This window comes from Lissotriton vulgaris, chromosome 11 (genome assembly GCF_964263255.1).
Source record: "Lissotriton vulgaris chromosome 11, aLisVul1.2, whole genome shotgun sequence".
Lineage (NCBI taxonomy): Eukaryota > Metazoa > Chordata > Amphibia > Caudata > Salamandridae > Lissotriton > Lissotriton vulgaris.
In genome coordinates, this window is record NC_141699.1 from 667059951 (window position 1) to 667074031 (window position 14081).

The 14081-nt window shown below is 44.4% G+C and overlaps 1 protein-coding gene across 1 annotated transcript in view; it reads right to left on the reverse strand.

Annotated features, from left to right (window-relative positions):
- LOC147683307 (phospholipid scramblase 1-like) overlaps window positions 1–14081 on the reverse strand; it is a 488116-nt gene that overhangs the window by 288532 nt on the left and 185503 nt on the right. Inside the window, exon 4 of the mRNA XM_086942517.1 lies at window positions 3701–3743. Coding sequence (XP_086798643.1) covers window positions 3701–3743 — 43 coding nt within the window. The remainder of the gene's footprint in view (window positions 1–3700; window positions 3744–14081) is intronic.

Sequence of the window (14081 nt, forward strand, 5' to 3'; positions counted from 1 at the left end):
TCCCTGCTGCCGGCACTCCTCCGCTGATCACCACGGGGCTCTCCCTCACTCTTGGGAGCCCCGTGGGAGACACCAAACACCGGCTCCTGGCTTCGTCTCGCCCGCGGCTGCAGGGGCGGGACCTCCGGCCTCTTCCTGGCTTCCTGCCAGCAACTCTCACTCCGGGGCTCCTTCCCGTGGGCAGCCAATGGCAGAGCGGCCCTCGGAAGACTCAGGGGCGTTTGGGCCAATCACAGCGCGGCCCTGCACTGCAGCTTCCCGGCGGCTGTGATTTCAACACGGGGTGACCTCCCGTGAAAATAAACAAATACGGGCAATTCTGCGGCGATGGCAGCCGCTTAGGAGTTAAACCCTAAACACAGCGGCAAGGTCCCTGGCGGGGTGGGCACCTGCCAGGGGACTGAAAATAGCGGCAGATAACCGGGGCAATTGCCGGGTGGGCACCGGCCTTTACAAATAAAGCGCTCCCCAAGCGCTACAAGCAAAAGTAAAGCGCTCTTAAGCGATAGAAGCAAAGCAAAGCGTTCCCAGGCGCCAGGGGCAAGGCAAAAGCGCTCCCAAGCGCTAGGGGCAAGAGAAGGTCTCTGTTAAAAATAAAGCACTCCCCCAGCGCTACAAGCAAGGTCCAGCAGCAAAGTGAAGCCAAGGGGGACCCACCAAAAGTCTCCAAAGCCCAGGACATCAGCAGTCCATCAGGTATCCAGGGGCTGGGCAGGGCCCAGGGAGGCAAGCCTTCCCCTGGGCCCAAGCAGCAGCACGCCCCTGGCCGGATTCAAGTCAGAAACAAGAACATTTTCAGAGTGTCACAGCACCCTTTTTATACCCAAAATCCTTTGTCTAGCAGGGTGCAGGCAATGTGAGAACCAGCTACAACTGGTTATGGGGGACTTCTTTCACTGGCCAGGCCAGGGACATCAGACGCACCACAGGGGGTGGAGCCAGCATTGTGTGGGGAAAACCCAGCCCCATTCACTCCCAGGTGCTATCTCCTCCCACCACTCTAGTTGCAGATGCAGTCATTCAACCAAGGGCTGACTCAGAGCTCAAACCAGACAGTCAATCCACAAGCAGGCCCAGGCACACTCCTGGAGCCAGGCTCCAGCCAATCACGTGCCAGCAGACTCACTACACACGCACACCCATGTCTAGAAGTGGCACTTCCACACTAGACACATTCATGCCGCCTACATCATTACGCAGCATTCAATCTCACGAGTTCGCACATAGCAAACTCGACCCTGCACTCCCCACACATCAGGAACTACCATGGTCACACATATTCCCCATGCATTCCTATGGGAGGGCAGGTCACTCACCACACATATAGAAAGAGCTCACGCACTTTACACTGTACCACAGTGAAAAAGTGCGCAAAGGCCTAAAATCACCAACACCAGGTTCCAGAAACAGGCTTGGAAAAAGCAAAAAGTTTCGGGGTGAACCTGCCAAAAGGACCAGGTCCAGCAAACCCTCTTCCCCCTCGCTCTTCACAACCCTTCTCCTCTCCCAGTTCCTTCTGTTTTCCCTCTCTAACCGCCTTCTCCTTTCATCTTTCTTCTCATATAGATAGAACCTTTGATTGCCGAGTGCTTTGGCCCATGATTTAGTTTTGGTTGCAAAGAGATGCTCAAGGCAGAGGGCTAAAAGACATTAACATTGAAAAAGCCAATAGCTCTCAAATTGCACAGACCTATTGACTTTCCAAATGTTTCTTTTTAAATGCAGTCCCCTTTCCAGCTGTATAAAAAAATCTGCATAATTAAAAAGCTATTACAGACTTGGTGGTCTGCTGAACCCAGAATGCCTCTAACCCTGTGATTGCTGCAATTCTTAATGATTAGCGAAATCTGAGCTACCTCATTAATACTCATGAGGCAAATTCATTTGCGGCCCACTAGGAATCGTTAAATTACATTTAACACTTTAATACATTAGGAATTGAAATTTCCAAATAGAGATTCAGTAAGAATCGCAATTTGGTAATTGCAAATCCTAATGTTGGTACATTTGGCTCTATGTTTGACAGAATATGTTGCGGTATAGTGCCTAGATTGCTGGCCCACATTATTCCTGGGGTTGTGGAAAGTAAATATATAAAGCCATACTTAATATTCTCGATCTCCAATTGTCTCTTGCCTCCATATTGGTCTACAGCTCTCAGTTGTACTCCAACCAAGTTCACACTATTTATCTGTCAATACATACATATCACCCAGTGACTAAAGTTTACATTAGGTAAAAGTGTTGAGCACCTTCAGTATGTGAAAGGTTGTGGCATGATAAAAGGATGCAAACAAGCGGTTGTGGAGTAATATATTAAGCAGTGCATTGCTGGGATCTGGTTCTCCCTGGAAAATCAATCAATCAATCAATCATAGTTTATTTAATGTACACTATTAACCAGTGAGTGTTTCATGGTGCTGGGAGATGGTGGTCAGAACTGGGTTTGGATTTGGAGATGCCTGTATATATGAATCAAAACCAAAGGGGATGATGGACAGAGTGTTGAACATTGCAAGCACTTACCCCCAGTCAACTGATCTGGTTTAATCCATCATCATTATTTTGCTCACTCCGCCACCCATGGCCATATGCAAATCAGACTGACCCTGTGCCTCATGGGAACGGTCCAGCCCGAACTGCCAGCCATGTCTTCCCTGGACCGGAAACAAGCATCCTGGGACTGGTTTTTGGCTAATCAGCCGTCATCAGCCAGGCTGGCTTGAATCCAGTGGCAAAGTGAGCAAGGGACCCACGTCTGGGCATACCCTGCCAACTTAGGTCGAACAAAGCAAAACCAAAGGGGATGATGGACGGAGTGTTGAACATTGCAAGCACTCATCAACTGATTGGGTTTAATCCATCATCATTCTTTAGTTCACCCCGCCACCCCAGTTCAGACATGGCCATATGCAAATCAATCTGACCCAGTGCCTCATGGGAACAGTCCGTCCATCATCCCCTTTAGTATCGCTTTGTATATATGAATGGCAGCTACAAGCAAGTGGAATTCAACTGTGTTGGCAAGGGTGGAGGTTACTAAGGAAGGGATTGTAAATTTCAGTCCAGGGGTAATTCTGCTACATGGGCTACTTTAAATGTTCGGGCAAGCGGGTATGCTAGTTGAATGTTGTATGAGTGAGGGTGTGGGCCTGGACCTGAAGTGTGTTGGCATTGGCAGCAAAGGGAAATGTCACAGTTGGTGGACATGGCGTACTAGCATTATTCACTGGCTCGTCCCTGGTGGTACCACTCAAGTCACCGAAGTGTGCTATGAAACATAATTATGAGATCCAACTCAAGGGGCAGTAACTTCAGGGAATCAGGCCCTGTCTTTTGTGGAGGGATCTGCCATTGTTTAACTAATGCAGCACTGTGATCTTTTGGCCAAACTACAAGCTAGGTTTCCACCACATAAGCATACATTTGTAGAGCACAATTTACTGAGGCAAGTTTTATTCGTCTTGGTGTGTGTACCGTATTTGGGTCAAGTTTTTTACATGAAAATGAGAAGGGTTGCCCAGCACAACCATTCCAACCTGCTGTTTCACGATCCTATTACAGTGTTGTTGTCTGAGACACCACTTACTATATAGATTGGCTGCTTTTACCCTGCATTAAGTTAAAATATATTTGCTTGAAAAGGACATAGCAGTGCACAAGGTATAAAAATATAAATAGTAGTAAATGCAGTACATACTTTCCAACAACTCGATCTGTTGATGAATCAGAATCTGGTCTATCTGTAAAGACAATATATGATAATAAGATCAATATGTCCATTAGTACTGTCATTGTATACAACAGATACATTATTATACATCATAGAAATGAGCCCCCACTGTGATCTTCCCTTCATATTCTGCCTAATGTGTCCTTCATGCCTCCGCTGAATGGCAACAACAGTAAACAGCACTCACATTATGCACTTTAGTGTACAATAGAAAGTATAGTGTAGCAAAGGGAGAAAAAACTAAAAAACAAACAAAATATCCCTCTCCTTTATGTTCACATCATAATGCCATCTCTCTCTCCACTGGAGGGGGTCAGTCTTACCCTTCCTTCCATGTTATTCATGGAGAACATTTATCATGTTATATTTACTTTCTGTCTACTAGGGCTGCCAGATCACTCCATCAAAACTTGAGAAATCAACAAATTGCCATCAGACCCACATATTGAGTTGTTAAAATGACAACATCTCAACACATTAATCTAAACAAGGAAAGCTCAGTAGTAGGAACATGGTTGCATGTTGGCATGGAGCGTGGTGTTCCTTGGAACGCAACCAAGATCTCTTCCTCAGAAAATGTCACAGGGATGGCTGTATGTATTGCATACTTTGCAGGCCACCTAGATTGAATGGCCATTCTCCGTTAATCAATTATACATTGAAAGTAATAGAAACTACTGGGTCCACCTATGGGCACATCTAAGATTGTTAGAGCAACCCACAGAAGAAAACAAAAAGTGATGGATGTACTTGAATTACTAACCATTGATACTTGCTGTGGGCAATTTCGATTCTTTCATTTTTCATCATGTTTCCATTAAAGACATACAAACATGAGAACCACGTGGTGCGTGTCATGTAGTCTGCCTTTGAAATTCTGAGGCACTATAGAAACCTAAATGCTAAAGCCATACAAAAAAACAAGACAACCCCAGTCACAGTTAGTTGCAACTGAAACTCAACACCTTACACTTGAATCTCATTCCATTGTGCATTCCACACTCCTGGTTGGATTGTGGTGATAAACAGGCAGACAAGCCAGGCACCAGATATACTTATTTTGTTCCTTAGGAATCCCATCTAGAGGTATCTGGTAAACTGTGTGGTCTAAGGTGTAATCAGAATTATCAGACTCTGAAGTTACCCAATTTCATTAGTGCTCAGCATATCCAATCCAAGCTTTTTTCCTATTCATACTGGATTTATAGTCCTGTTTAAATCATTATAAAACTGAGCCTATAAATCTCAGAATTCAAAGACAATTACTGGACTGGATGAGCTACTCGTTTATAAGTGGGATAATATCTAAATGGTTCAGTAAAAGCTGGTACACAGGCACCAGCTGGGTTTGAACCTGGGCCATAACAAATCAGTGAGCCTGAGAGTGATTTTTGTGTGATCAACAAATTGGAGGAAGACCCAAAGAGATACCGGATGTCATCAGTGATGACCGAAAAGACTTTCCGTTTGATAGGATGGAAACATCTGCTTAAGATACAGTAAGAATTCAAATTCTGTCCAAGTACCATTTGCTTGTAGAGTGTACCATATACAAAGCCATGTGTGTGAATGAAAACGGTACATGAGTTCTTGTATAAGAGGAAGACAAGAGAGGAAAAAAAGCCAGAGTAGCGACTAGTTGCTGTTTGTTTTGTGTTAGACTTGTCGGCCTTAGGGTGGTCTTCCCCCAAACGTTTTGCCTGCTTACCTCCTATTTTTGCTGATTCTTTTTGTTGGCCTTAGGACTCTGAACACTTTACCACTGCTGACCAATGCTAAATTGCATGTTTCTCTCCTAAACATGGTTACATTTGATATATCCACAGTTGGGATATTTAACTTATCTGTAATTCCATAATAGAGTGCACTACCTGTGCCCAGGACCTGGAAATTAAATGCTACTAGTGGGCTGGCAGCACTGATTGGGCTACCCACATATGTCGCCCTTTAAACATGTCTCAGGCCTGCCACTGCAGAGCCTGTGTAGCAGGTCTTACTGCCATTTTGACTTGGCATTTAAACCCCTTACCAAGCCTTAAACTCCCCTTTTATTATACATAATACACCTCTAAGGTAGGCCTCGGTAGCTCACAGTGGTGAGTGGTGCGGAAGTAAAAGTTAGGACATATATTTTTAAGTTTTGCATGCACTGGTAGTAAAAAACACATACATTCATTTTCACTACTGGGAGACCTACCCATCTCATAGGTTAACATTGGTAATTCCTTATTGCACTTTTTAAACTGTAATCCCTGATTGAGAAGGAGTAGTTTTGTAATGTTTCATATCGTTAGAATGGTAATGAAAAATCCAGTTTACTAATAAAGTTGGATTTAACATACTATTTCAGAAATGACACTTTTAGAAAGTTTGCATGCTCTTAAAGGTTATTTGGATTCTGCTGCTAGAGTAGAACTGTGTGTTAGGGTGACAGGACTTCAGAATGTAGGGACTGAGTCTCTCAAATACTTCAGTACCTGTCAACCCAATTCTGGCTAGCTCACAGTGCCTCACCTGAACTCCTAACCTTCCCCCTTCCCAGAGTAACAGGTAATTTTGGAAACCTCGAACATGACTCTCTAGTCCCCAAGGGAACTGTGGAAACAAACTCTTCCTTTTTATTGCTCACTTACTCACTCATGCATGCCCGTAGTAAACAGAAGAAAGACACGAGGAAAGTTTACAATACATTTATTGAAACTATCGCAGTCTATTATGAAGCAAATATGCTGCGATCATTAGGCAGATGCAACTAAAGAAAGCAATTAGCATTACTAACAGATAATACAGGACAAACATCCCAACCATGGCAAATTATATATCTGTCTAGGTCTATCCTTAACATGTCAGTACAGGGATATAGTTGCAATTTCTGGGATTGGCCTAGGACCTCATACCTGGTGTATGAAGTTAGGTGGTCCACATCATGAGTGTAAGCTTAGTTTACACATGGCTGTACTTCAAGCACTGCCACCACTCCAGAACAGTCCTCTCTGCCAGAATTCTACCCTTTTGCCCCCAAGGTAATGACAATAATATGGTAAAACTATTGTGGTGTATAGAGATTTAGCTGTGTGATGGTGTTATGTCTAGATAATAGGAACTAATAGTAAACTATGTTGTTATGTATTCCTAGCAACCTTGTTCAAAATGTGTTGACTAAATCCTAAGAGTCCCTGAATAACAAACAACATATACACCGTGTTTTCAAAAATACTGTATTGAAAAAACAAATGTGTTATAGGTGTCTATGCAAAGCGAATAAAGGACACCTAAAATGCAAAACTAAGGGAGAACCAAAGTGCATCCAAAAGGACCCATATGAGGGCTCATCAGCTGAATATAGCTTGGTTCTAGTGGCACAGAGTGCACAGGACCCACGTCTGGGCATACCCACTATTTTAAGGGAGCCCAAAATAGATTTGTTTGTTTTTAAGAAATAAACCTTCAAATTGGGAGATTGTAAAAAAAAATTCAATGTTCCTGATGTGCTGTCAGTTTTCTATCAGTACATTGTAAATAATAATCTTTTTTTTTCCTTACTGGGTTTGCCATGCCTTTCAAGTCTGTCCTAACAGAGAACAAAATAGTGTGGAATGCCCTACTCTTAATATTATCCTGGTGTTGGTCTGCCACCAATCTGTTTCAGACAGAAGAGTTCATCTGTCAGAAACCAAGCAGTTCCTCACCTCTAAATTGGGTCTAGAAACAAAGAATTAGGCGTTTGGGAAACTACTGATGTTTGGTGGAAAATCGGTTACGGGCCCTCTTTACATCAGGCCCATAGAGTATGAATTGATCAGGTCAAAGTGGAGTTGGCCCTGCATAAATGTTGAAAAACCATAAAGGAATATGCAATTTAATTTACTGCAATTAACTGTTCTCTACCAAACATCCCTAAAAACACTGATTGTTCAAAGAATTAACAGCCTCACCCTTGAACACTGCTTCAGATGCACACAACCCAAAACCATGTTCCTAGACTTTGTATGGGAGTTGCCAACAATAAGAGAGATTCTTGCAAGAAGTAAAGAAATGTAACAAAGAGACATAGGGAAAACAAAATAGATATAATGCAAAAATATTCCTGCACAATGTAATACTCAGAAATAAACACAACAAGCATGTCTATATGTTAAAAAAACTAATATGTTTGGATGATAACCATGGACAGGTCTACAATGAGACCTCAGGCAAAGCTAAGGGCACTGAGAAGAGTTAGAGGGAGAGCAGACAAATATAGCAATTAAGACATTGATTATTGAAAGGGTACACATTACATCACTTGCCGTCATGAAGGGGTTCATATAGATTTCTGTTTCAGGTCAAATGGAGTAGTGATGAGCTAGGACAAAAAATATGCTCGTAACCAAAAATTATGTCTTGAGGGCATGCAATTGCTGAACCCAAACACAATGACCAATGAACTCCCCTTCAGCACTTGACTCTCTTTTACTCAAAAATACGCTTTGACGTTGGACACTCAAAAATCAGTAAAGACTTAAAAGTGAATAATAAATTATTATCCATTCATTGCTTTGCTTTATAGGAGAAACGTTCTTCACTGTGCATAAAAATATACTACATTTATGGATAAGGAAAGAACACTAGAAGTTGTTTAGCTCATTCACAGACAGAAATCCCACCCCAAACACTATTACTGCGGTTAAGCTCTCAGCGATATAACAGTTAACATTGGGGTTTAAAGCTTTTGCATTAATGCAATCAATTCTAAGTCAGCTACCGTGTCGCAGTGGAAAGGTAGTACCTGACCTATAGCCATTTCCTAGCCAATTCAAAGTCATTAAAACATCTGTTCTTAACTGTCATTAGGAGGGACACCAACATGAGTAAGATAGAACGTAGCTTTGCTCAGCACCACCAACCTCCTTTTCTCATCTGCAAGGCCACAATCAAGCAAGCCTTTGCTACTAAGGCATTCTCAAAGACAATATTTCTGAGAAGGTTTTCCACTTCACATTGACCTCAAGCACTATCTTACGCTGACTTTCATTGTAAGATATTATATTTCACTCCTGTTGTCTGGCTGAAAATTCTTCATCAAATTAATTTTTCCACGAGTCAATATTTTTTAGAATTGACTTTTTCAAAACATTACATCCTTTATTATTCTGGATATTGAATTGCAACCTCGATTTAGAGACTCTGCAGCTAACCAGCTCACCCTCTACAGCATTGTGATCACCTGTACCGCTCTCAGGATAGCACCGCACAGACCTAGAATAGACTTGGTCCAAGCACCAATGCATAGCACACATGACTGAAATAGTATCTGAAAGCTGGAAAGAATTGTCATACCGCATAGTCACATCAGTATTTGCACCTCTCAAGAAGGAAGCGGGGAATATTAATACTTTTTTTTTAAATGGGCCAAATACCATTTTTCACGCCACAATTGTTAAATATCTTGTCTAAAACGTTATCGTATTTATGGACAGTTTTAATACTCATGAGCATTATTTTCAAGTAGAAGAAAAACATATTCCTACCTACCTATTCCTAATGTTTTCTCATTTCCTTAGGGCTGCTTACACAGATACATCTGGGTGGATCTCTTACTGATGTCCCTCCAACAAAAGGGCCCGATTTACAAGTGAGCGGCTGAAAACCTTCAATTTTCCAACTAAATGAGAATACAGGATGCATGTGTATTTTTGGGCACACAATTATCTGCCAAACAGCAAGTGGATATATGCCCAGAAAAGGGTCCAGAATTTGGCAAAAGGTAAGGGAAATGGTGCAATAAGGCATCTTGCCCATATCATTCCCAATTCCGGTTGAAGAACTCAGAAATGGTGCAGCTATAGCATCCTGTATTGATAATAGTGAGTGCCACATAATTGTTACCGAACCATTTGTAATGAAGCCCCATGGAATAATTACGTCTTAAGTATGACCAAACAACCCTGAAAATAGTAACAAACAATTTACAGCTGCTGCCGCTACTTTTTAGGTCTCGCCTGTCGATGCGCATGCGCATCGAGCAAGCGAGACTATGGGGGCTTATCCACTCTTTATCCACTGCAAGGAATCGTGGCGATTCCTTGCAGTGCCCGTGACTTTTAAGCTCAATGCGCATGCGCATTGAGCTTAAAAGCGCGTGCACGTCCGTCTTGTTTTACCCGCTCCGCCCCCTTCCCTTCCCGCCGTGTCGCATTTCTCCTCCCCCCTCCCCTCTCCTCCGTCCGTCTTGTTTGTTTAATTTAACCCGCTCCGCCCCCTCCCCTTCCCGCCGTGTCGCATTTCTCCTCCCCCCTCCCCTCTCTTCCCTCCGTCTCGTTTGTTTAATTTAACCCGCTCCGCCCCCTCCCCTTCCCGCCGTGTCGCATTTCTCCTCCCCCCTCCCCTCTCTTCCCTCCGTCTTGTTTGTTTATTTTTTTTCTTCTCTGCCTCGTTAACCTGCCGTGTGCGTTTGTTTTGTTCTCCAATTAATGTTTTTTTGCAGGCAAAGGCCTCTCTCTTCGCCTTTGTGACGCGCAGCTCTGTTTCTCCTCTGGTCTCTGATGAACTAGCCCCGTGTCTCCTTTCTCCTCCTGCCTCCTGTGATGTGTGCATGCCCAATGCTTTTGTGTTAGTCCTCTTTCGGATGCCGTCTCCGCCCCTGTGTCTCCCCCTTTCTGTCTCGGAAGCTGACGCCCACCCAGTCTGTTTCCCTCTTGCCTCTGCACAGATTGTCTTTTCTTCCTCTCTTTTGCGCCCATGTGTCTGATGCACACATTTTGCTTTTTGTTGTCATCTTAATGTCTGTTTAGCTGAATTATTCCTATGCAGTTTTAAAGATGCATCAATAACTTGCAGTTGTTTTAATCCTTCTGCCTGACAAGCTGTCTTTACATGATCTGAGACTTTCCCCCCAAATGAATGGGTGATTTTAGGTGTGGCATTAGCCAAGACTTATTTCATTTTTAGTAAAATTGTATATAACATACTTACAAGGGTCTTCAGTCAGCCACCCCTCTCCATTGGTCTGCTGTTGTCATTCACTGCTCACTACAGCAGGGGGCGGTGGATCAAGCAGATCGAGACTGGATATGTTCACGGAGTTTCAGCAGTCCACCCTCTCACAAGGAGCGCATGCGCACACAAAGTAGTTCCGTTTTAGGCTTGAGGCTTCAATGGCGGAGTTTGTTTTTTTTTGTGCCCAGAAAATATATTTTTGCATTAAGGTAATTTAATTTTTACATAATGACGAGTGGCTGGGCACATCTTTCAACAATGGCGTTTTACCAAAGCAATGTAAACCAGCATTGGCAAAGCAAAAAGGCCAGACTTCTTAGCTTTTTCAGAACTGTTTTAGAACTGTGCTGGGTTTTAAACAGCAGAACTGTCAAGCATTGCTCTAGCAATATACATGGAGTTTGGTTTGGGCCTGCCTCTCTCAAACATTAGCTTACTTGACTAACTATTTACAGCTGTTGGCTGGAGACTGTCATGTCTGGGTTCATTATGATATTCTGAGCGTTAAAACATACACTGCCAAACGCGCCTTCACATCCTCACCCCCTCATCCTCACACACCCTCACTCACCCTCACCCTCACTCACCCTCAACCCCTCACCCTCACTCACCCTCACCCTCACTCACCCTCACCCACACTCACCCTCACTCACCCTCAACCCCTCACCCTCACTCACCCTCACCCACACTCACCCTCACTCACCCTCAACGCCTCACCCTCACTCACCCTCAACCCCTCACCCTCACTCACCCTCAACCCCTCACCCTCACTCACCCTCACTCACCCTCACCCTCACTTACCCTCAACCCTTCACCCTCAACCCCTCACTCACCCTCACCCTCACTCTCACTCACCCTCACTCACCCTCAACCCCTCAGCATCACCCTCACTCACCCTCACCCTCACTCACCCTCAACCCCTCACCTACCCTCACCCTCAACCCCTCACCCTCACCCTCACTCACCCTCAACACCTCACTCGCCCTCACCCTCACTCACCCTCAACACCTCAACCTCAACCCCTCACCCTCACTCACCCTCACCCACCCTCACTCACCCTCACTCTCACTCACCCTCAACCCCTCACCCTCACTCACCCTCACTCACCCTCAACCCCTCACCCTCACTCACCCTCACCCACCCTCACCCTCACTCACCCTCAACCCCTCACCCTCACACAGTGCAATAGGTCTCAGACCATTTCAGTTAGAGATTTTAGAAATGTTTATGGCTTTTTTTATTTGTAATTCTTTAGCATTGGCTACAGGAAACAAAAATGCTAAACATTTACAAAAAAAACCCATAAACAATTCTAAAAGCACTAACTCTAATGGTGCGAGACCTATTGCATTTCCAATGCTTGTTTAAAACGGCGACAGTTACAGATGAGTTGGCCTATTGAGACATAGACCCTAATTACAAGTAAAGGTTATATTTATCTCACTTGGTAAATAACGATACCCCGGGGCTCGTTCTTTATCGGGTGCGATGAATAGCACATGTTGCAAGATATTGGGGAATAACGTGCAGTTTTAGGTGTTTAACGCACCAAAATCAGAATGGTACCGAAAATACTGAACACGTCCCCTGTTAAATGTCGGCAGGTTTGACCGGCCGAAATTTAACAAAGCTGAAGGTAGAGAAGCCGCTAATTAATGGATGCGTTAAATATCTTTTAACTCGTAATTCCGACCTCTGTGTAAACGGGGGTCCACGCACTGGTCCGAATATAACAAGCAACTCATGATCAGGCCCTTTGTGGGATTTCCATTCTTGCTACATGATCTAATGCCGGTTCAGCCACATTTCAGTGTAGAAAGACACGTGATTGCCCTGTATTCGCCCTCCTCCATTTCAGAGTCACAAGTTTCTCGGGGAATCTTTGTTGCCTAACAGACTAGTCTATCTTGTTCTTGGACAATCTGTTAGCATAAGTTTAAAAAAAAGCATGCATTGGTTTAAATAAACACATTCTTGATAACATCTATGTGATCAACTTAAATTAACTATTTCTTGAAATGCTTAGTTTTTACAATAAATCTACACATTTACTTAAACAGCTTTCAATAGGTTTATATTTTTTTCTACGTCCTATGTGGCCGTTTTTTTTCATTTTTCAAGGCTGTGCTTCCCTGTTTTTCTTAAGCCCATGTTTTTGCTGCAGTTTGCCATGGAACAGGGTGCTCTATCCTGAACGTACTTGGTAATGCAGGGCAGACCTTGCACCTAGTTTATTGGATTGCACTTGTCGTGGGCCCTAGGCCCACATGCTAACATGACATGACACAGACACTGCAGGCATGCATAGTGACCTGGCCTGGAGCACGTGCACCCGGGCCCTTTTATTAGCATGGTCACGTCAATCATGATGCCTGTGATGGATGGGTGTGGGGTGCATGTGTGTCCAGCCCTCGAGGGAGTGGCTTGGAATACAAGTGCCTGCTGAGACGCTAGAACGCGTCAAGCAGGACACTACATTCCTCCCAAACTTTATTGAAGAACAAAACAAACACCAGTTCAACCTGTGGGGGTAAACAACAATCAACTAAACACCGCAGGGTCCATCAGCATCACGAATCGTGCAGGAAAATCTTCACCTGCACTCATAATTTAACCTAAGTGGTTCAGGACATCAATGCTGGCTTGGAGACGTCTGTCGCACTCCGGTAGCATACCAGTGGGAACATGTCCTTGGGTCTGAAGTTTCTCCACTCCGCTAACGTTGAGGATGGTCTATGGTGGGTTCTAACAGTTCATTAAAACAGGGTGCATCATGGGCATGGTTGGAGTCCATGGTGAAGGTATACAAAGGTGTTGCTTGATCGACTGAAGTCTCTGTACGACTTTGCTTACGACTTTGCTGTATCCTGTAATCCAGCAGTGGGCCAATATCAAATCCAACTCTCCCACCTGGGAGAGGCCCCTTGTCTGGGTTGCCACTGGACTGCTTGTGGGCTGCGCTGCGGCTGCGTGTGTGCCAACGTAGGGCAGCTGCAAAACCACCGAGGAGCCAGTGCCTAGTCGCTCGCACAAACCTCAGGGGTGAATGAGTCTTGGTCCATACATGCTCTTGCGGCCAGAATTCGGATGCCAACCAGGTTCGCTGGTAGTCTCTGGTTCCTCTTGTCAGCTGGTGTGGCAACTATATAGGACTCCAGTTCATGTGTTCGGTACTCTCGGGACAGTAGTGTTTGACGCACCTGACACCGACTGGCGTGTTGACATGGCCAGCCATGTGGTGAATCTGGAAGACATTTGCCGTGGTGGGTACAGGCCTTAGTTTCTTGAGTCAATTACCTGGGGTGGGGGTGGCCAGGCACTTCCATTTCCTTTGGGTAGGCATGTGCATTCCTGTGCTTTGATGTCATGG